The sequence below is a fragment of the Nannobrachium achirus genome (assembly GCF_963921795.1).
Source record: "Nannobrachium achirus genome assembly, chromosome: 1".
Lineage (NCBI taxonomy): Eukaryota > Metazoa > Chordata > Actinopteri > Myctophiformes > Myctophidae > Nannobrachium > Nannobrachium achirus.
This window is the reverse complement of record NC_137810.1, coordinates 53,559,256-53,581,354: the sequence shown is the minus strand read 5'-3', so window position 1 is coordinate 53,581,354 and position 22,099 is coordinate 53,559,256. Positions and strand designations below refer to the sequence as shown.

At 44.0% G+C, this 22,099-nt stretch overlaps 1 protein-coding gene across 1 annotated transcript in view; it reads right to left on the bottom strand.

Moving 5' to 3' along the window:
* The window catches only part of celf5a (cugbp, Elav-like family member 5a), a gene marked incomplete at its 3' end in the record, with an annotated part of 549,786 nt that overhangs the window by 38,534 nt on the left and 489,153 nt on the right, over positions 1-22,099 (bottom strand). Inside the window, exon 7 of the mRNA XM_080733698.1 lies at positions 16,633-16,798. Coding sequence (XP_080589824.1) covers positions 16,633-16,798 — 166 coding nt within the window. The remainder of the gene's footprint in view (positions 1-16,632; positions 16,799-22,099) is intronic.

Sequence of the window (22,099 nt, the reverse complement as noted above, 5' to 3'; positions counted from 1 at the left end):
GTGCGCGTGTGTGTGTGTGTGTGTGTGTGTGTGTGTGTGTGTGTGTGTGTGTGTGTGTGTGACAGATAGAGGCAGCATGGTGGCTGTGATGACGGACCTTGGGACCGCAGAGTTCCATGGTAGCACGGATGGAGGAGACGCATGCACAGCAGGGAGCATCGTGGGTCCAAGTTATGTATGTAACAGAGCGATGACACTTTTAGCAGGGCAAGGCTCTTAATAATTTAACAAAGAAGTGTGAAACTTCTGATCGCTTGTGGTAACATAGGCCGGTGCTCAAACGTTTTAACGTCAAGGACCCCTTCGAATTATATGTATTTGACTGCCGACCCCCATCCTCAAAATATTTTGTTCCAAGGACCCCCCCCTCCCCCAGATTGCACAGATTTTCAAGAAAAAAAAAGCGCCGCGAGGTGCCGCGTCTTGAGTTTGCCGACCTGCTATTTTTGCCATTTCTTTGAATTGAATCCTGAAAATAAGTAACCGTTTCAGACATATTAGGTTTCCACCCGACAGAGACGAAATATAAATGGTAAATGGTGCATTTATATAGTGTCTTTATCCAAGGCGCTTTACAGAGATTGCGCATTACATTCACCCATTCACAAACACACATTCATACTCCGATGGCGGAGGAAACCATGCAAGGCACCAACCTGCTCACCGGGAGCAACTAGGGGTTTCAGAGTCTTGCTCAAGGACTCTTCGACACTAACTCTGGGGGAGCCCAGGATCGAACTGGGAACCCTTCGGGAACCCCCCATGTTCGAATGACGTTTCTCTACCCCTGAGCCACTGCCGCCCTGAAATATATGTTCTAGGAGGTGCTTCAACGTACGACCATGAGGCAAACATCTTACAATACCATCGAGTCGTAATAGTCATCATCTTTGTCTCCGCGGTTTAATGAAATTTATTCCGACAACCAACCATAATGTAGGCGGACCGTGCAAATGTCCTCCTATATGGAGAGAGCGAGAGAGAGGGGGGTGGGTATCTCCTACCATCCTGTGCTAGGAAATAACATGACATTTTCATTTTATACCTCTATGGACATAAGGTCCCTTGCATTGTCGCAAATTGTATTCATAGCGAGTTGACAATGCGTTCCCAAGCATGCCAATATGTGGCTGTCACTGTGCCTGTGTGTACCGGTCCATAATAAATCCCATTTAGGCCTGAACACATTATGCCGCAATATTTTATGCTTTAAATATTAAAAAAATAGCAGATATACAAGCTCACAGCGCGGCACCGAGTGCCGCGCTGCGAGCTTGTAGATCTGCTATTTTTGAAAAATCGTGAAAATCTTAATTTTGACCCGATTCTATAAGTGTCTTTTGAATCCTTCTAAGATTTTTGGAAAAAACCTGTTTCTATGTCAGCAATCTGTCTATAGCCATCGTCAAAGAAAAGGGTCCTTTTCACTTAACTGGAGCTCAGTTAGTCTGTTCTTGAGAGACTACTATGTCAGTGGTGCTCAAACCTTTTCATGTGAAGGACCCCCAAAATGATATGTATTTGGCCACGGACCCCCATTTCAAAATATCTAGTTCCAGGGACCACCCAGAAGCAAAATTTGAGTTACAAATGTTCGCTTTGAAAATACATACCGGTATATTCAAAGATTTGCACACATTTTCACGACTTTTTCAAAAATAGCAGATCTACAAGCTTGCAGCGCGGCACTCGGTGCCGCGCTGTGAGCTTGTATATCTGCTATTTTTCACTGGTTAAAGCATTCAATAATTCTAGGCCCTAAATGGGATAATGACATGTTCTCCCACTCTGGCATGGGTGAATAGGAAGCTATGGGTCAGCACATTACATATTTTACACGGCTAGGCCTTATCTATCACCCCTCTGCTGCTAATATGGCATAAACTAAAGCCTGATTCATACATGGGTTGCACATCGCGTCATGCGCCCCGGAAATAGCAGATCTACAAGCTGGCGGTGTGTCACGGCTCCACGCTTTGTAAGCTTGTCAATCTGGTATTTTCCATGCACGATTAAGAGTAATTCTTGCGTAATTCTCCTAAAGTGAAACCACATTTACGCCGGTATATCCCAAAGGTATTCACGCTATATGGAAACATGATGATATTCGCAAGTATTGCAATCTGCATCCGAGAGGCGAAAACTGTTGACTTACCCTCTGCAATGATTGCTCCATGAAAGAGCCCATCATATGCAACATGGGTATTTATTATGCTAATCATGCATTCACATCAACAGGGACGGTTGGACCCATGTTTGAGAGTGCCGTCATTACCAGCGCAAAGACATAAGCATTCAAAACGGACGCTTTCATTCTAATTGACACATTTAGATTCAAAGGCAAAAATGTCTGTAAGAATATGCTGTTCTTTCAAATATTAATAAAGAATTGGAATATTAGAAGGGCAGCTTTTTTTTGAAAGGTCATCTTAAATATCTGTGTAAATGTCCTATATTACACATCTTAGTGCGCCGTATATTACCGATAGATTTTTAAAAATGCAAAAAGTACTAAATATCCAATCACTTGCCCAGGACACGATGTACTCAACACGTCTCTTAAAGCCAAAGAGAGGAAAATTGCAAGGGTAGTGAAATTCAGATGAGATATTTAGGTACTATCCCAATGAAAGCTGTCGGATGGTGCATTTTTGTAGCATAATTTATTATATACAGTATCTAAACCCTCTGAACTCTATGGCAGGGGTCTTCAACAGGGGGTCCGGGAACCCTAGGGGGTCCTCAGAGTTACTACAGGGGGTCCTACAAATCTTTGTGTGATAGGAACTTGTTTTTTTCCCCCTTTCTTATATTAACCACTTGAACCCTAGTGACCATATTCTGAGAATTTTAGCCAACAATAGCAGATCTATAATCTCACAGCGCCTCGCAGCGCGAGGCGTTGTGAGCTTGTAGATCGGCTATTTTCGGCAAAGAGCTTTGGACAGGGGGAAAAGAGCAGACTAAGTACAGTGAAAGGTCAAGTTTATTAAGTATTAACCGTTCAAGTGGTTAAATATCTGAAAACACACATTAACATACACTGATGATCGTGCTGTCAAACAATGAAACTACTGTATATCTACGAACAGATTGTGGGGGTCCCTGCTTCATCTCTCTCTCAACTAAGGGGTCCTTGGCCTGAAAACGTTGAAGACCCCTGATCTATGGTGAAATCGGATCCTGGGTTTTGTTTTCAAGCCAAAACCCTCGCTATATTGTCAAGAGGCTGCCGCGGGAACGCAAAGACGAAATGGAAAAAGCCAATGCAGCCAAGCGGCTCGTAAAGCAGTTAGCCAGTCGGTAAGTCAAGTCAGTCAGTTCCGTGTTGTCATCCAGGCGTGGTTGCGCCCCCGGGCCCACGGGTGGTCTCCTACCACTATGTCAAACAGCTCATTAGGTTCAGGCCGTGGCATTAGTCACCGCGGAATAGTCCTGCATCATGCCTCTGACCCCAATATAAACCCACTTCCATCAATGACATAACCCACGCTATGGCATTCAATGGAGATTCCTGCGGCATTTGCGTTGCGGGGCCTGTGTGTGCAGTGCATTGGCATGTGTAAAGTAAGTGTTTGTGTGTGTGCGTGCGTGTGTGTGTGCGCGTGTGTGTGTGTGTGTGTGTGTGTGTGTGGTGGGGGTGAATGTATACAGGATGTATGTGTTTTCGTATAATGTGTAAGTGTGTTCGTGTGTATGTGTGTGTGTGTGTGTGTGTGTGTGTGTATGCATTCAATCAATGTAGGTCAGGGCCTTGCAACATGACATCAGAGTGACTTTGATTACACACTTCTTGCTCGTGTGATCGACCTAACAAAGCATCCTTGACACTACATGTTCCCCCTCCCCCTATTCCCCAGTGGGATCCACATCTCTCTCTCTCTCTGCACTCCCTACGTCTCTACGCACTCTATCTCTCTCTCTCTCCCTTCCTCTCTCTCGCGGTCCCCCTCGTATCGTCAGGGGTGTCGCACCAAATTCTGGGCCCTGGGTACAAGGATTCACTGCGGGCCCGCCATGAATGTTCTTCATAGCGGGAGGGGGTTTAGCCCATTTAGACTGGGAACGCATTATTACGCATTATTTTGTGCTTTAACTATTGAAACATAGCAGATATACAAGCTCACAGTGCGGCACCGACTGCCATGCTGCGAGCTTGTAGATCTGCTATTTAAATCGTGAGAATTTGTGCAATTCTTTGAATATTTTTGACCCGATTCTAAAAATGTCTTTGAAATCCTTCTAAGGTTTTTTGAAAAACATATGTTTCTATGCCAGTGGTGCTCAAACTTTTTCATGTGAAGGACCCCCAAAATGATATCTATTTGGCCACGGACCCCCCGTCTCAAAACATTTAGTTCCAGGGACCACCAAGAAGCAAAATTTGAGTTACAAATGTTTGCTTAAAAAACCCCATTATATTTGCACACATTTTCACGACTTTTCAAAAATAGCAAATCTACAAGCTCGCAGCGCGGCACTCTGTAATTAAGGCCCCCTCCACCACCTTGGGCCCTAGTAACTCAGTCCCACTCCCCCCCCCCCCCCCCCCCCCCCCCTTGTGACGCCCCTGCCCCCTTGTAGCCCCTCCCGGTTCCACTTCCGTTTTATGATGTGTTCCGTGGTGCTCGGGCGACCGCACCTGCCGAACGTTATTTTCAAAAAAGCATCATCATGCATCATTGTAAGGATACATGCTCTAATCAACGGAACCATCTGGCAAACGGCTTATGCGCCATCAAGCTTAAATGCCTTGCATCTGTTGATCAAATGGATGTTGCATTGTTTTCAGAGTAACACCCTTAACCTCTGAGCCTCTTTGTTTGCGGCGCGTCTCGTGCTGTCACACCGCCGGCACACAAGCACTTTTTTTTTTATGTTGTTTTCCGTGGGCGCATGGCAGCGGCAGGGGGTTGGTAGCAGAGGTTATACCGATAATTAACCCATTTAGGTCTGGAATTATTGAATGCTTAAACTATTGAAAAATAGCAGATATACAAGCTCACAGCGTGGCACCGAGTGCCGCGCTGCGAGCTTGTAGATCTGCTATTTTTTTTTAATCATGACGATTTGTGCAAGTCTTTGAATATAATATATATTTTTTTAAGCGAACATTTGTAACTCAAATATTTGCTCCTGGGGGGTCCCTGATACAATATTTTGAGATTGGGGGGGGGGGGTTCCATGGCCAAATACATATCATTTTGGGGGTCCTTCACATGAAAATGTTTGAGCACCGGCCGACATAGAAACATATTCAGTCGTTAAACTCATTTACAGTGTCGTCGAGTAGCACATTACAGAAGCAATTCAACAACATCACTGTTGAAAACACTCAAAACAGAAAAAAAAATCACACTTGTGTGAACTGAGCGGTGGAGGCTGTGTGTGTGTGTGTGTGTGTGTGTGTGTGTGTGTGTGTGTGTGTGTGTGTGTGTGTGTGTGTGTGTGTGTGTGTGTGTGTGTGTGTGTGTGTGTGTGCGTGCGTGTGTGTGTGTGTGTGTGAATGTGAGTCTGAACAACAGCGCCCCTCCCTTAACATGTGTGGTCAGAAAAGGTTACTGCAGGCTACAGACACGCATACCCACACACACGGCCACGTATAGGAGCGTTGTGACCACCGCTCAAAAAAATATATATATATCAAAACATATCTTTTTCAAAAAACCTTAGACGGATTCAGAAGACACTTATAGAATCGGGTCAAAACTTTCAAAGAATTGCACACATTTTCACGATTTTTTCAAAAATAGCAGATCCACAAGCTCGCATGTATATCTGCTATTTTTCAATGGTTAACGCATAAAATGATGCGCAACGACGCGTACCCGGATTAAATGGCTTAAAATAAGAGGTTAATGCCCACACATTTACCTCCAAATCGGGGCGGGTGGGGGAGGGGGTTGGTGGAGGGGATCTCAAAGTGCTACCGGCGCTTTGTGTAAAGGCAGAGCGCCGCGTGGGTGATTTAGAGAGGTGGGCGTCTGCGCTACATCTACGGGCAGCTGGACTCGTTTTTTCGGAGGGAAAGGGAGCATTAAACTCCTCCGCCCCTTTTACGTCTCCGTACATCATCTGACATGGTTGACAGAATTTCAGAATAGATTCTCGGGCAAACGCGTCGTGTCAAAACTTATAATTTTCGCGCAATGTGACAACTTTATATATGCATAAATTAAAGGTATTTTTCGAGGTGCAGGAAGGCGGTGAGCACCCTCCAGACCATGACAGCAGCTTTCTGTGATGTTATGGCACTGGCAGGAGTCCCACCTTCTCTCTCTCTGAGTGGCTTATAGAGTTTCTCAGCCTACTTAAACAGACATCCTCGCCAGTAATGGTATGCTCCTCTTCAATGGACTCTAAATAAGTCATGGCCACACGGTACGGAGCGAGCCAGGGAAATAAGCTGCATATCGCCGCTATCGCACACGAAACCTCGTATTTCCTGTTTTCAACTTTTTTATGTTTTTTCGTCCTTTCGATACGAGAGCGGTGCAGAGCAAAAGTCATGAAAATAGCCAATCCACAAGCTTGTAGATCTGCTGTTTTCTTTCATTTTAGCCAGGAACACTCCCGTTAAAGTAGATTTAATCATTTTTGGCATAAATGGGAACGCTAACTCGCTAAGCAAGACCCCCCCATAGGGATACACTAGCAGAACAATAGCAATACATTGACACGTAACTTAAAGGTATATTCAGTGATTGTATTTCATTCAAATAAAAATATAATTGGTACATTTTTCATTCATTCTCCTCACTAGAATGTGTGCTGACCATATAAGGATTTCCACCATGGCCCGTGTTAGCTAGATTCGGTTTTCAGAGGTGGCCAGCCAGTGCTCGACCAATCAGGGTAGAGTATGGCCGTAGTTATGTTATGATGTTTAGTTATGATGGTCAAAATAAAAGTTTTGAGGACCAGAGTCGCTCTGAATTAAGAACGTCTGCTAAATGCCTAGATTGTAAACTACTGAACTCATAAAATGCCACAGTCTCGTAGTAAATCAGTATCATACATATCCTGAAGCTGGGACGTAGGCCTACTGATATTCAGTGATTGGGTCTAATGATCAAAACGAGAACATTATAATGGCGTGAAAAATCTCCAAAAATCTAAACATTTCCACGATGTAAGGCCAGTAAGGGACAAGATGACCCCCGGCCACTTTCATTATCACTGAATACACCTTTAATCGACAGACAGATCACAAGTATTTGAGCTTAGCCAGACTAATCAAAGGTGGAGGCTGGGGTGGAGGAGGCGGCTAGCAGTGAGTATCCGAGGCTTCGGATAACCAAGCATAGGCAGAGAAAGCGAACCGTATTTAACCCATTTAGGCCTAGAATTATTGAATGCTTTAACCAGTGAAAAATAGCAGATCTACAAGCTCGCAGCGCGGCACTCGCTATTTTTTGAAAAAGTCGTGAAAATGTGTGCAAATCTTTGAATATATGTATTTTCAAAGCGAACGATTGTAACTCAAATGTTGCTTCTGGGTGGTCCCTGAAACTAGATATTTTGAGATGGGGGTCCGTGGCCAAATAAATATCATTTTGGGGGTCCTTCACATGAAAAGGTTTGAGACCACTGACATAGTAGTCTCTCAAGAGCAGACTAACTGAGCTCCAGTTAAGTGAAAAGGACCTTTTCTTTGACGATGGCTGGCCAGATTTCTGACATAGAAACATATAGGTTTTTCAAAAAGGATTCAAAAGACATTCATAGAATCGGGTCAAAATTCTAATTTTCAAGATTTTTCAAAAATAGCAGATCTACAAGCTTGCAGCGCGGCACTCGGTGCCACGCTGTGAGCTTGTATATCTGCTATTTTTCAATAGTTAAAGCATAAAATAATGATACACAATAATGTGTACCCGTTCTGAATGGGAAGGAGCCTTCCCTACTGAACGAGAGCTTTGATTGGAGTATTGCAGTCATGTGACATAATGATCAGCAGATATGAGAATGAGGAATGAGAACAGAACTGACTGACAGCTGACTACAGCTGGGCGGGGCAAGACTCTTGTGTCAGTGCATAAACCAGGGGTCTTCAACAGGGGGTCCGGGTCCCCTAGGTGGTCCTCAGAGTTACTACAGGGGGTCCTCCAAATCTTTGCGTGATATTAAACTTTTATCTCCTTTTTTATATTGACCACTTGAACCCTAGCGTCCATATTCTGAGAACTTTAGCTAAAAAAATAGCAGATCTACAAGCTCACAACGCCTTGCAGACAACGCCTCGCACTGCGAAGCGTTGTGAGCTTGTAGATCGGCTATCTTTAGCAAAGAGCTTTGGCGTAGAGGGGAAAAAGAGCAGACTAAGTATAGAGAAAGGTCAAGTTTATTAACCCTTTCCAAGCCACGGGGAGCCCCTTAATATTAAAACCGGAATATACCGGACATCTGAGCAAGGGTGTCTCAGCCGCGCCGTCTTTTACCGTACTTTGTCATTAAAAACGAAATAAATGATTTTATCAGAAAATCGGCGATCGTCTAACCTTCCCTAGTCACCACACGTCCAGCGATAGCGCATGGCTTCTCTGACATGAAGCAGAGGTGACGTCATGGCCTTTCCTTCTTCATACTTCCTTGGCTGCCGTCCGTTTACTGTTTGGAGGATAACATTAGCATGGAGTGCTAAGGGCTAAGCTAGCCAAAATGGTCACATCGACTGTTCAGTCATTCTTGGATTATATGCTTGGATTATTATGCGCACGGATCGCGCACACGAAACGCACAGGGAGATCGATGCTCGGCCAAAACTACCACTCTATCCCAACGGAGATCCAGATAATCACGGTGAGCTAATGACCTGGGGGGGGGGAAACAAAGAAGAAAAAACAACGGTGCGGTCCAAGAAGGAGTGGTGGCGGGCTCATGCATGTTTATAAACATAATATTATGTCTCAGATCACAATACAATAATAGAAATTTCACGGCTAATCTACCAACAACCATTCTATTTTGGCTGGCAAACTGAAAACACAAATTGACACGAATCCAAAAATACACTGATGATCGTGCTGTCAAACAATGAAACTATATGGAATCTATGAAAAGGTTGTGGGGGGGTCGCTGCTTCATCTCTCCCTCAACTAAGGGGTCCTTGGCCTGAAAACGTTGAAGACCCCTGGCATAAACTAACGCTGAAGCCTTCATTTCTGAAAGACGTTGTTCCAAATTCCTGAAAAGTAAAGTTTTTTTGGACATACAAGGTTTCCAACGCGACTGCGGCGATACGCTATAGTAACTCCACAGCCAGCGCTGCTGCCTGCCTGCTGTTGGCAGCTGCACATAAATGAACGAGTGGAAGGGGGGAAAAAAACATTTCATATTTTATTGTGGTCGTTGGAAATTCAGAAGAAGCCGTGCTTTCTCACAAGGATTAATAATGTATCACATTCAATAATAAAAGGTTATCAGTCGCCCGTAGCTTACATAGAGGCGTGTCGAAAGGTACGCATGCCCTATATTTCAACATAGCCACACGCGCTCGTACTGTGCGCTCACACTCACACACGCAGGGGCGTCAATTGGGTATGGCAGGGGTATGCAGCTGCCATACCCTGGGTCCAGGGGGGAAAATAAAAGTTACTTTTAAATAATATAAATCCATGAATGTCTCTTTGTCTATCTACGCTGGTTATTATGTTGTTAAATTACAGTCAAATAACTACAAATGCAAAATTTAACAAAATAGTCATTTTAACAAGGTATTATAATTATATTCTCCAGACTTGTATTCTTCCCAGCTTGACAAAATGGTATATTCCCAGGTTCCGCAGGTCAGCTGCACAGGTGCAATGCATTATTGTTAATTGTGGTACGTTTACTAACATGCTAAGTTTAGCTGCACTTGAACAACCATTCCAGGCTGCCATATCCAGCCCAAGAAACCGTAGAAACCTGTGTAAAATGAAAATAGCCGATCTACATGCTCACAGCGCCTCGCAGCGCGAGGCGTTGTGAGCATGTAGATCTGCTATTTTCACAATAGAACCGTGTTATACAAAATGTAAAGCATCTTTTCCAAGAGGACTCCCATCTTTGCCATACCCTAGCTTTTGATGAACTGACGCCACTGCACAGTGCATGCACGCACGCACGCACACCCACACACCCAAGCACATGAACTTCTTCTCAGTTCCACCGGCAAATTCATTAGGCAACTCGGCATCGGAGATTGATACGCCATTGATTGCCATGCATCCATACCAAACCTGTTTTGTTTATGAATCTAATGGATCGGTCCTCCCCTCGCCGTGTGTGTTATTGTGAAGACCTTTTGCTAAAGGTTAGGCTTCAATAGAATGTCTGACATGATTCAATACCATTACCTTAGATTACAGCATTGATTTTGCAGTTTGGACGGGCAACAGTTCAAAGGAGTAGAGATACTGTATAGTATACACGCACGCGCACGCGCACACTCGCACACGCACACACACGCACGCGCACGCACACGCACACGCACACGCACACGCACACGCACAGGGGTGTCGCACCAAATTCCGGGCCCTGGGTACAAGGATTCACCCACATTTTGTGCTTTAACTATTGAAAAATAGCAGATCTACAAGCTCACAGCGCGGCACTCGATTTTGAAAAATCTCGAAATCTGAATATTTAGTTTTTTGAAAATCCTATGTTTCTATGTCAGTGGTGCTCAAATATTTTCACGTGGAGGACCCCCAAAATGATATGTATTTGGCCACGGACCCCCATCTCAAAATATTTAGTTCCAGGGACACCACAGAAGCAAAATTTGAGTTACAAATGTTCGCTTAAAAAATACATATATTCAAAGATTTGCCCCCCCCCCCCCTTGTGAGGCCCCTGCGCACACACACAGACACACACGCACACTAGAGCATAGCACGGGTCTTCCAGGATCCGATAACCCGAGACCCGAACCGAGACCCGAGCCGTTTCGGGTCTAAAATATTCACTTGTCCCTCGGGTTAGGGTAGGGTAGGGTCTAATTGCCTCGGGTCCATTCGGGGCTGTACAAAATGCAGGATCCGAAAAGGATCCGAGAGGACCCGAGATTTAAACATATATATCCTTCAACTTTAAAATATATATTGTTTTTAATGAGACATGCATTGTAATTACGCTCCCAAATCCATATTATCGTCTGTTCTGGCTTATTGAGTGAGTCCCGTTCAGCGCATCCAATCTCAAGCGTTGCGCTGCTGCTGCAGTGAAAATCATGGAGGGCTTTTTTTTGCGAGGTGAAATACAAACAAAGGCCACCGGAAGATGCAGGTTGGAACGTCATTTAGCCTATATGGAACATGTTTCTGGACATCATCTGCGGGGACGGGCGACATAAAGTCGGCGAAAAAAAAAGGCCCTTTTAGAAATGTCTGCCCCTGCCTCTCTAAAATTCTCTGCACGTCCCTGTCTGTGATTATTCTGACGGGCAGCCGAGAGCGCAGGAGGGGGAAAGTTGTGTGATGCGAGCTGTGGTGTCGTGCATGGACACTATGGACAGTAACATACTCACTGCCTGGACAGGTTTGTGTTTGTTGTGTGATGTCATGTCAAGGTGATTGTTGAGCTAGGGACTGAGTTCAAGATTTTCTGCATAATGCACGGCTTAATTTTCACGCACGGCATGCGTCGCAACTCTCCGCTGATGGCTCGCCTATTCTGAGAGGCGGGCGAGGTTCCATTTCGGCTCGGATCCCATTTTTTGGACCTGTGCTACCCTCTAACGCACACGCACGTGCACGCACACACACACACACACACACACACACACACACACACACACACACACACACACACACACACACACACACACACACACACACACACACACACAAGTCTCGCGTGGCCAGTCTGTTGCCTCCGTGATTTGGCCAAATGCTCCCGGCATACAGTCTGGCAAACCGGAATAGAAATGATGAGTGCGAGATAAAGCGGATGTGACGCAACCGCTCCCTTGGTGCAGTAGCAATAACAAGTCCTACTGGAAGCGTTATGTCTCCTTTCTTTATTTTTTGGGGCATTATTTCGTCTTTCTCTGGTGTTGTTGGTGTTACTTCCATGATGTTTTCAAACGTTTTCTTAAACTATACACTCATAACAAGAATAGGCCGCTCGAATGACTTTGTCTGAGCTATTGTGTTTCTGTTATGTTTCCAATGGGACTACATTTCAGTGCAGCACTGGCTACTTCGGATACTCGCCGTTCGGGAGCTGCCGTTCCAGACTCTATATAGCATTCGGAGATTGTGGAATAGTTGTCTGGCTACGCGAGACTACACACACACTAACCCTAACCCTAACCTTAACCCTAATCCTAACCGTTGTGGGGACCAACTATTTTGTCCCCACACTGTCAGAGGTCCCCTGCAGGTGACTGTGTGAACATGCGTTTAGTCCCCATAAGTATAGCTAGACAAACTCACACACACAGTTTACAGTTTACAGTTTAGGCATTTAGCAGACGCTTTTAATCCAAAGCGACTTACAATAAGCAGATAACATCACAATAATAAACAAGATAATATGTCAGTACATCATCAACAATATAACAAATGCAAATGGATATCTATCTAGAAAAAACACAATATAATCAAAGTTCTGAAAAAACCTAAAAAACAAAAACAAATGCTAACTAGCTTCATGTATTCATTGATTCTTTTTCTGTAGTGCTAAGGGTTTAGGTGGAGTCACACACACACACACACACACACACGGTTCTATGCATTTTGGTTACACCATCTTTCATCATCATTGTTGCTGTGTTGCAGAGCTGTACAGGTATGCATACGGAACAAGGGCCTACACACAACACAACACACCCACAATGTCACACTCTATCAAATCCAAAACAAAAAAAAAGAAAGCGGGGAGACTTCTTCTTAGCTAAGCTCAGCTCCACTTTTAATCACTGCCTCTGATTGATTATGCCTGCGCTAAAAGTGCACGCTTTGCACTAAAACCATCACTGTAAATATTTGACAAATGGCCCTCCTCTCTGGAAATATTGCCTGACTTTGGGAATTAGCGCGGATGTGTACGGCGCGTGTTTATATTGGCATGTTCCATCATGTTAAGGAAAAGGCGTTTGTTTGGCTGCATATACAACGCTTTCAGGGAGAGAACGGGGGGTATAATAGGTCAGCTGAATGGACTAAACCTTTTCAGGCCACGACCCCCCAAATAATCATATTTTAACTTGGGACCCCCCCCCCCACCCTGACGAGCACTATGTTTTTGTATTTTGTATTTATTTATTAGCACACATAGTTGAAATAAGAAAAACAATACATTTGTATCTCATATTGTGCAGGAGAAGTTAAGAAGCCAAAAGGCTTATAAAGAACTTCCCCTAATTTATAAAAACAGACATAAAATAAGTATAAATATTTAAAAAAAATACAGTATATAAGATATAAGTATACAGTACATAAGAGTTGAGGCATTACATTTTGTATTAGGGTGACCATACGTCCTCTTTTCCCCGGACATGTCCTCTTTTAGGGGGCTGTCCGGCCTGTCTGGGGGGGTTTATAAATTCCTTCAAATGTCCGGGGTTTCGCGCATTTCAGAGTTAAATCATGGGCAGCATTTAGCCTACAATGCACGTTCAGTGGTTTGTGTGGAAATACACTGTGATAGGCGAATTTCCACCCCAAATCCCGGAACGTGTATTATTCATACTACTCTGCCTCCGCTGCGATCCCTCCCTCCCTCAGCTTGTCTCGTTCAGATGCGTTGCTGTTCAGACCAGACTCAGAGCAGAGCTCGGCAGCTCGCGCTGCGCAGAGCCGATCCAGCCGAACGAACGCACTGCAAACGCAATTAATGCCGGTTACACTGATGAAATGCACGAAAAGTGCCAGTGTTTCCGTCTTGGTGACCAAATGAGAAGCAGAGCATTCAGTCTGCATTAAAGCTGGCACTTCTGTGTCCATTCCATCACAACTAAAAGTTATTTAGACACTGCAAAGTACAAGACAGTCTGTGCGAGGTGAGAGCTCTTCTGCTAACTAAATTGACAGAATATTTTGTACAACCTTGTAAAGCTGAAGATACGGTGGTTTGAAGAATGGGCTACCTCTCATTTACCAAAACGTAGAGATATTTTATTTAGTTTCTTTGTAATACAAAGCTGAACGTTCATACAGGAGTCAAGAGCACTTTAAATCAGTGGATCTGTAAAGGGTCAATTTGGAACCCCCTCAAAAATAAATACATAAATAATAATATTAGTGGTATTTGGCAGTGGTTCTCAACCTGTGGGTCGGCATCACAATCATTTTAACTAGCCTACTTTATCCATTTATATATTGGCTATTCAAAAATAGCAGATCTACAAGCTCACAGCTCGTCACTTTGTGCCGTGTTGCGAGCTTGTAGATCTGCTATCTTTGAAAATCTTTGAAAAATAGCGAAAAAAACTAAAATCAGATGAGGGGATTCAGTTGGCCCGCGGCTGAATACGAGGGGTCCTTTGCATGAAAAAGTTTGAGAACTACAACTGTGCTGTAGAGTGTGGTCCATCACATGCTGTAAACCTCTTCTGTGTCTTTCCTTGAAACTTCACAGTACGTTCCTGAGAATTCTAACATTTTACTGGTACATTTTTCACAATAACCACTCCACAATAAAAGGGTTGTTCTTCCTTCCTTCTCCAAACACTATTAAACACTAATTCTATTCATGAGCGTATTCCTGAGAGAGACACTTGCAACGGACATTTTACGGAAATGTATTTATTTATACATTTTAAAGTTAATAAATAATACTGTGTAAACTCTAGTTTACTTACAAGTAACTGCCTTATCTGTTAATAACAGAATCTGGACTTTTCACGTGACCGCATGATTACAGCCCTTTTGTGCCGAACGAGGAGAATGTGTATTTACTTATTTATGTATTTTGCTTATGAAGAGAATCTGGAGTAGAGATAGTATTTCTATTCAGCGAACGGCCGCAGAGCAGACAGCAATTGATGAAACACAACAGTTAGTAAGACACTGCAGCGAGACGTCGGACTTCAAGGATGATTACGGGTGATACGAAGAAAAAAAACTATTTAACCGATTTAGGCCTAGGATTATTGACTACTTTAACCATTGAAAAATAGCAGATATACAAGCTCACAGCGCGGCACCGAGTGCCGCGCTGCGAGCTTGTAGATCTGCTATTTTTGAAAAATCATGATTTTTCATTGCAAGTCTTTGAATATATCTATTTAAAAGCAAACATTTGTAAATCAAATATTTGCTTCTGGGGGGTCCCTGGAACAACATATTTTGAGATGGGGGTCCGTGGCTAAATTCCTGTAATTTTGGGGGTCCTTGACATGAAAAAGTTTGAGAACCACTGATTTAGAGGAAGGATTTAGAAGTCGGGTCAAAGATCGGGTCAAAGATATTCATAGACTTGCACACATTTTCACGATTTTTCAAAAATAGCAGATCTACAAGCTCGCAGCGCGGCACTCGGTGCCGCGCTGTGAGCTTGTATATCTGCTATTTTTCGAAGGTTAAAGCATACAATAATGGTTAAATTGGTTAAAATCTAACGCGACTCGGGCGCGTTCCAGGTATTTGAAAGTTAACATAAGTGCAACAATGACAGCTCTCTCACACACTCATTGGCTAAAAGTTACCAAAGTCATCACCCCGGAAAGAAACTAAGAAAAACTCAATACCGCAATGTTGACAAAGTAGGCGAGCAGTACACAACAAAGACTCGACGGTTACTGTATTATTTATTTCAGTGCTGGCTTTTGTCGACCGGAGGATCTTGGAAGTTTCCTGCATCTCAAGGAAAAAATGAAGTATTGCTGAATCAGCAAATGTTATGCGGCGCGGTGGTGTGGTAGACATCTCAAAGTCCTTCGCCTTCTCCTCTGTAATGCATCTGCATAGCATGATGGCGGCGTTTGTTATGGAAAACACAACCAAATGCATGCAGATCATGCACGGGTGCTTCAAAGCAGCAAGGTCAGAATACAAGAGTGGAGGGGGGAAATTAGCGCCGCGCCGTACCGGGCAAACGCACTGTAGTTATTGATACTCCCTATTCTCTTTCATCGCCCTAAAATAGTTTCTGCATGCACAAACAGCATAAACATGCAAATCTCTCTCTTCTCGTCGCATCTCTCCTCTCGTTCTCTCTCTACCCCGGCGGAATAATTTTGGATTATCAGAAGACAGGCACTAAATCTGCTATTTCTTTTGGCCTTGGTTCAGCTTGTGTCCTCTCTCACCCTCTCTCTAACACACACGCACACACACGCACACGCACACACACGCACACACACACGCACACACACACACACACACACACACACACGCACACGCACGCGCACACGCACGCACGCACGCGCACACATTACACGTTCCTCACAGCATTATCATAAAAAACGAAAACACACGCTAGTACATCATGCGCTTTACAGACAGAAAAAAAAAACAGACACACTCAAGAGGCACCCTGTAAAACTCCTCAGCGTCGTTCATTTAAAGTGCGTACACAAAACGGAACCAAAGGGTTCCATCATCGTTACCTCTTTAAATGTACTACTTTAAGGACGTTTACAGCCATATAGTGCCAGAATCGAAACGAAAAAAGGGTAATGAAAGCGTCGGAAGTGCTCACCCAGGGCGTGATGAAACTCACCCGACACCGGGGTCATGGGGGTGGGTGGGAGGCCGTTGATGTTGAGCGCCCCCATCTGGTGGATCTGCGTGGTGGGGAAGGCCACGCTGGGCGTCAGGTAACCCCCGTGGCTCGCTGCCATGATGGCGGCCTGCTGCTGCATGAGCTGAAGAAGATGGACACGGGGAGGTGGGTGGAGGTGGGGTGGAGGTGGGTGGAGGAGGGGATGGATCATGATAGGACGGGGCAGTGTGAGGGGAAAAGAGTGGAGATAGGTGGAGGAAGAGAATGTGTGTGTGGGTGTGGGTGTGTGTGTGTGTGTGTGTGTGTGTGTGTGTGTGTGTGTGTGTGTGTGTGTGTGTGTGTGTGTGTGTGTGTGTGTGTGTGTGTGTGTGTGTGAGAGAGAGAGAGAGAGAGAGAGGTAGGAGTAGGAAGGCAGATATAGTAATGAAAGATATTTAGGGTGAGAGCGAGTCCGACGAGGGCAAAAGAGAAGAGGTGGGAAGGGTGGAGCGGAGGGAATGGTGTTTGTATGGTGAGAGGTGGATTGATGATGCGTGGATGTGAAAGTACGGAGAAAGTGTAGGGAGCGATAAAAGAAAGACAAGAAAAGAGAAGAGAAGCTTGTCAACCTATGTTTAGTGAATCTGTCACCCGGCTGCAGTTACATTTTAATAGCCGTCTGTCGGGCCCCATCCAAATCAAGGCATTGACACTTGCACATTAGGCTTGATTGATGGCACGGCGCGGGCTCTCTCTCCTCCAGTGCTGAAAATAGCCGATCTGCAATCTAGGCGTTCGCATCGCAACGTGCTGTGAGCTTATATATCGGCTATATCAGGGGTCTTCAATGTTTTCAGGCCAAGGACCCCTTAGTTGAGAGAGAGATGAAGCGGGGACCCCCACAATCTGTTCATAGATTCAGATAGATTTCAGATATTTAACCACTCGAACCACCAATACTTAAAAACTTGAACTTTCACTCTGTACTGCTCTTTTTCCCCTCTACACCAAACCTCTTTGCCGAAAATAGCCGATCTAAGCTCACAATGCCTCGCAGCGCGAGGCGTTGTGTTGTGAGCTTGTAGATCTGCTATTTTTGGCTAAAGTTCTTCGAATATGGACGCTAGGGTTCAAGTGGTTCATAAAAAAAAGGAGAAAAAAAGTCTATCACACAAAGATCCGGAGGACCCCCTGTAGTAACTCTGAGGACCCCCTAGGGGTCCCGGACCCCCTGATGAAAACCCCTGGGCTACATCTTTAGGCATGCGACACCGGTGTGCAGCAAAGTATAAATCAGTCTTTTTTAGTATGGGCCAAAGTTTGCAGCAGAAGATGCATTTTTTCCTTCCCGGATTGTGAAACTTCAGCATGTTTTGGTTGTGCTGCACAGTGAAGCCGCTGACGTCTCTCACCCCTGCTCTGGCCTCTCCTCTACCAGCGCTGCTTGGTTTCATTTGTCATCCTTGTCACTAGTAGCCTGACACTCATCCACACTTTACACTCTACGCTGCTTCTATTCCTCAACACTAAAACCAAACCACCTTACCCTTATAGCTGGCTTTCACTGATACTCGGAGGGATTTTTATTTCTCTTGTTTTTTGTCACATTCCTAAGACAAAAATGTGATAACAATAAATTTACCCCCATTCTTTCCGGATGGGGACCCGTTTCGAAACGGGTCTCCATCCGGAATCAATGGGGGTAAATTTACTCGAATCAAATGTTTGTCTAATTGTTTTTGTTTAATGTTTGTTTGTAAAAAAATATATATATATGTTCGATGTTTTATGTTCTCTGTAAAAAAGGAAAACTCAATAAATATATTGTTAAAAAAAAATGTTTGTCTAATGCCTCATTCACCTACAGAAAAGCCAAGCTAATGGTTTGGCTTGGTAATTCAATGTATTCTCTATATGCAAACCAGCTTTTAAAATTTCCAAACTGGAAAAAAAGCTTGGAATTTCTTAAAGCTGGTTTGCATAGAGAATACATTGAATTACCAAGCAAACTATTAGCTTGGTTTCTCTCAGTGTGAATGCAGCATTAGGAATGTGACAAAAACCAAAAAAATATTATTGAACTCTACTCTCCATGGCATGAGTAATCAATAGAAAAAAAAGTCATTTTGGGGGTGAACTACTCCTTTAAGGACTGGCTCTGTTTGTATCACTTAACGGACGACTTCATTCATTTTCAACCCATCGTCATATAATTGCTCCTCAATAATGCTCATGACAAAATGGTACCTTATTATAATGAGCATGCATTGGTGAAGACCAATTATATGAGGCAGGCACCCCTGAATGACATTGCTACTTTATACACCATTTGTCATATCAACTGTACGTAAATATGTACATCTTTTCCCCAAAGATACAGTATAGGAAAACTGGAAATCACGAGGAAAACTGGAGTTTCATTAAGGTGTGGCGGACAGGAAGCCGTCGGGACCCGTTGTTCAGTCGTTTGCCGTCCTCGCTATAGCCATCGGTAGAGATCTGGGGGTGAGCACTCCACTGTAGAGTGGATCTCTAGTCTGCTACTGGTGCAGAAGCTAGCTTAAATAAGCCAGAGACATCTTCCTGTCGCACGGCACATTTGAACTAGTTACCATATTCTCAATCTCAACTCTCAATTCCTATACAGATTGATCAACTCCAAAGCTGATCTAGCGCTAAAATGCATGTGTTTGCTTTCTCCGAGCTGAGAGTGTAGCCAGATTTGCCAGATTCTGTGAGTGAAACAAGCGACCAGGCTTCTTTGCATTCCCACTAACAATGTTCTTTGGGGCCGACTAAAGTCTGTGGCAACTAAATGGCACAGACTGCCAGTCTGAAAGAGTTGGAAAGAGTCTCTTGTAGACTGTTTGGTGGAGAGCCACCTGTATGCTGAAAAACAAAGCACCAGTAGGCTGAAAAATGACGCACCAAGTACAGTTCAACTCGGGGAGGGTCAAAGTAAAAAAGAGGCACCCCTGGACTTGTGTCAAGGCACCCACTTTGAGAAGCGTTGCTTTACAGTAATGTATCTTAGAAGAGGGTGAACTGTGTTTTGCTTGAACAACTGCTGAAAGAATCTCATAAATATTTGAAAATGTTTGAATGATAATGATTTTTTTCCCCCCATAAATATTCTCTTCTGGGGGTCTTAAGTGTGAAACAGATGGGGGACCTCGGCACGAAAAAGTTTGAATGCTTTGTTCTCCAGGAGGTGTGTGGAGCACATGGGGACCCCATGCTGGTGTCAATCACCTTGATTGACTGTCAGACCCTGTCAGGCAGTTACCAAGTGGCCAGGCAGGGAGGAGAGAGGGGACTTGTGTGCAGTGGTGGAAAAGGTACTCACATGTTTTACTTAAGTAGCCTAAGTACAAAGGTATTGGTATCAAAATGTATTCAATATGCAGAAGAATTTCCCACTTCTAGTTTTCAAATCTTTTTGAAAATAGACGATCTACAAGCTGCAGATTGGCTATTTTCAAATGGACAAAATATATTGAAGTGGTTAATGTATGTTTTGTAATAAAAGTAACTAGTAACTAAATATTTGGATCCGAGATGTAGTCGAGTAGAAGTAAAAGTATTTAATTATATTCAGTTTATAATGCATTTGATGTCATCTGTACTAGGCAGCAGACAGTAGCCATCTGTACTGTGTGCAAATATTAGTGCAGTTAAATTGTAAATCGTCGTTGTTGGATAGAAACCTTGTATGTCCAAAACTGTTTGTTTTGTATTTATTATTTTAAAATTAAACTAGTGAAAATAGCTGATCTACAAGCACACAACGCCTCGCGATGTGCTATTTTCGCTAGTTTTGTGCGACAGTCTTGTATGATGAAGCAGGGATTTACTTTACGCAAAAACGTACAAATTTGAAACTTGCAGATACAAGGTTTCCGCCCGATTCTAATTCATGGAATCTCTTCGATTTTTACAGCAATGGCAACAGGCTGTCAATAAACAGACGCTGCAACTAGTCGTCACTTTCTCCCTTTTCTCCCTATTGGCTAAAGGCCAGCCAACAGTGAAGCTGCTGGTTGTCAAATCTGGGATTGCAAGACTTCCGCATTTCGTCTGAAACTCTAGTGCGCCTGAGCTGAGACTAACCTCGCGTAGCCAGGCTTACTCATCTGCCAAGAGAAAAGCCTGGGCACGATATGAGGCAGAGAGTGTTCTAGGAGGTGGGGCAACATTTTCCCGGAAGTTGTCTTTTTTTCACAGTGCGGTGTTCCTGCAAACGTATTCCCCGCTGGGAAAAAAAAACTGTCCTACGTCTCCCGCTCCGTCGGTTGTGCTTGCAATAAACGTTATCCAAACAAAACATGGATTTGGACAAAGTTACACCTATTGAGGGCGAGAGCTACAATCTATTTGTGTTTGTTTCACTGGGGGATGTAAACAGACCTGCACCGCATGACGTAACGTCCCATAATGCAGCACTTTTGGAACAACGCACAGCGCGTATCGTGCCCAGGGTGGCCTGAGACAGACACGGATGCACTTGATTTCCGTAGCCAAGCTATAAAAAACACATTTCACGTATTCTAGATTTGTTGCTTTTGAAATAAATTTGTAATAAAAAATCACACCCAATGTGAAGTGAGCGGTGGTCGTGCTTGCATAACGTCTTCAGCCTAGGATTTGAGTCTAGGATGTACAGGGTATGCTACACACACACGTTTTGCTATGGCAAAACGCTGAGGAAAAAGGCTACAGACATACGACATATGACATCACTAGACAAACATGATGCTACGTACACACATTTTACTATGGCAAAACGCTGAGGAAAAAGGCTACAGACACACGCACAGCATAGGAGCCTCAGCATAGGAGCGGTCTACCACCGCTCAAAAACTAAATGTAGGAAACGAAAAAAAGTAAAGGGATATCTACTTGTGAATAATAATCAACGGCCCACAAATGGGTCCTCGCCCCACCCCCTGCTTGGGAACAGTGTCCTACAGTCATTGAGTGTCCCTGCTTGTACTGTACGCTTCACTGTAGTGGTAGAGTAGTAGAATGTGCTGTTACACTAGAGTGTGTAACTGTAGGTATATAAATATATGCCAGATGGAAAAGCAGTGCAGTGTGTCAGAAAACGGGAGGGTCAGGCTGGCTGTCATCTCAGCTGCTGGAACCTGTTGTTGCTGTGAGAGATTATCCAGCAGCCTGCTACATTCTCTGCTACATTCTCTGCTACATTCTCTGCTACATTCTCTGCTACATTCTCTGCTACATCGTGAAACTTTTTTGTAACTAGTAAAACAAAAATAAGCTCTGGGTGTAAAAAAAAGTGCTCGACTTGATTCTATTTATCGCCGTCGTCGGGTGGAAACCTTGTATGTCCAAAACCGTTCGTTTTGCATTTATCATTTTAAAAATGATTTAAACTAGTGAAAACAGCCGATCTACAAGCACACAACGCCTCGCGGTGCAAGGCGTTGTGTGCTTGTAGATC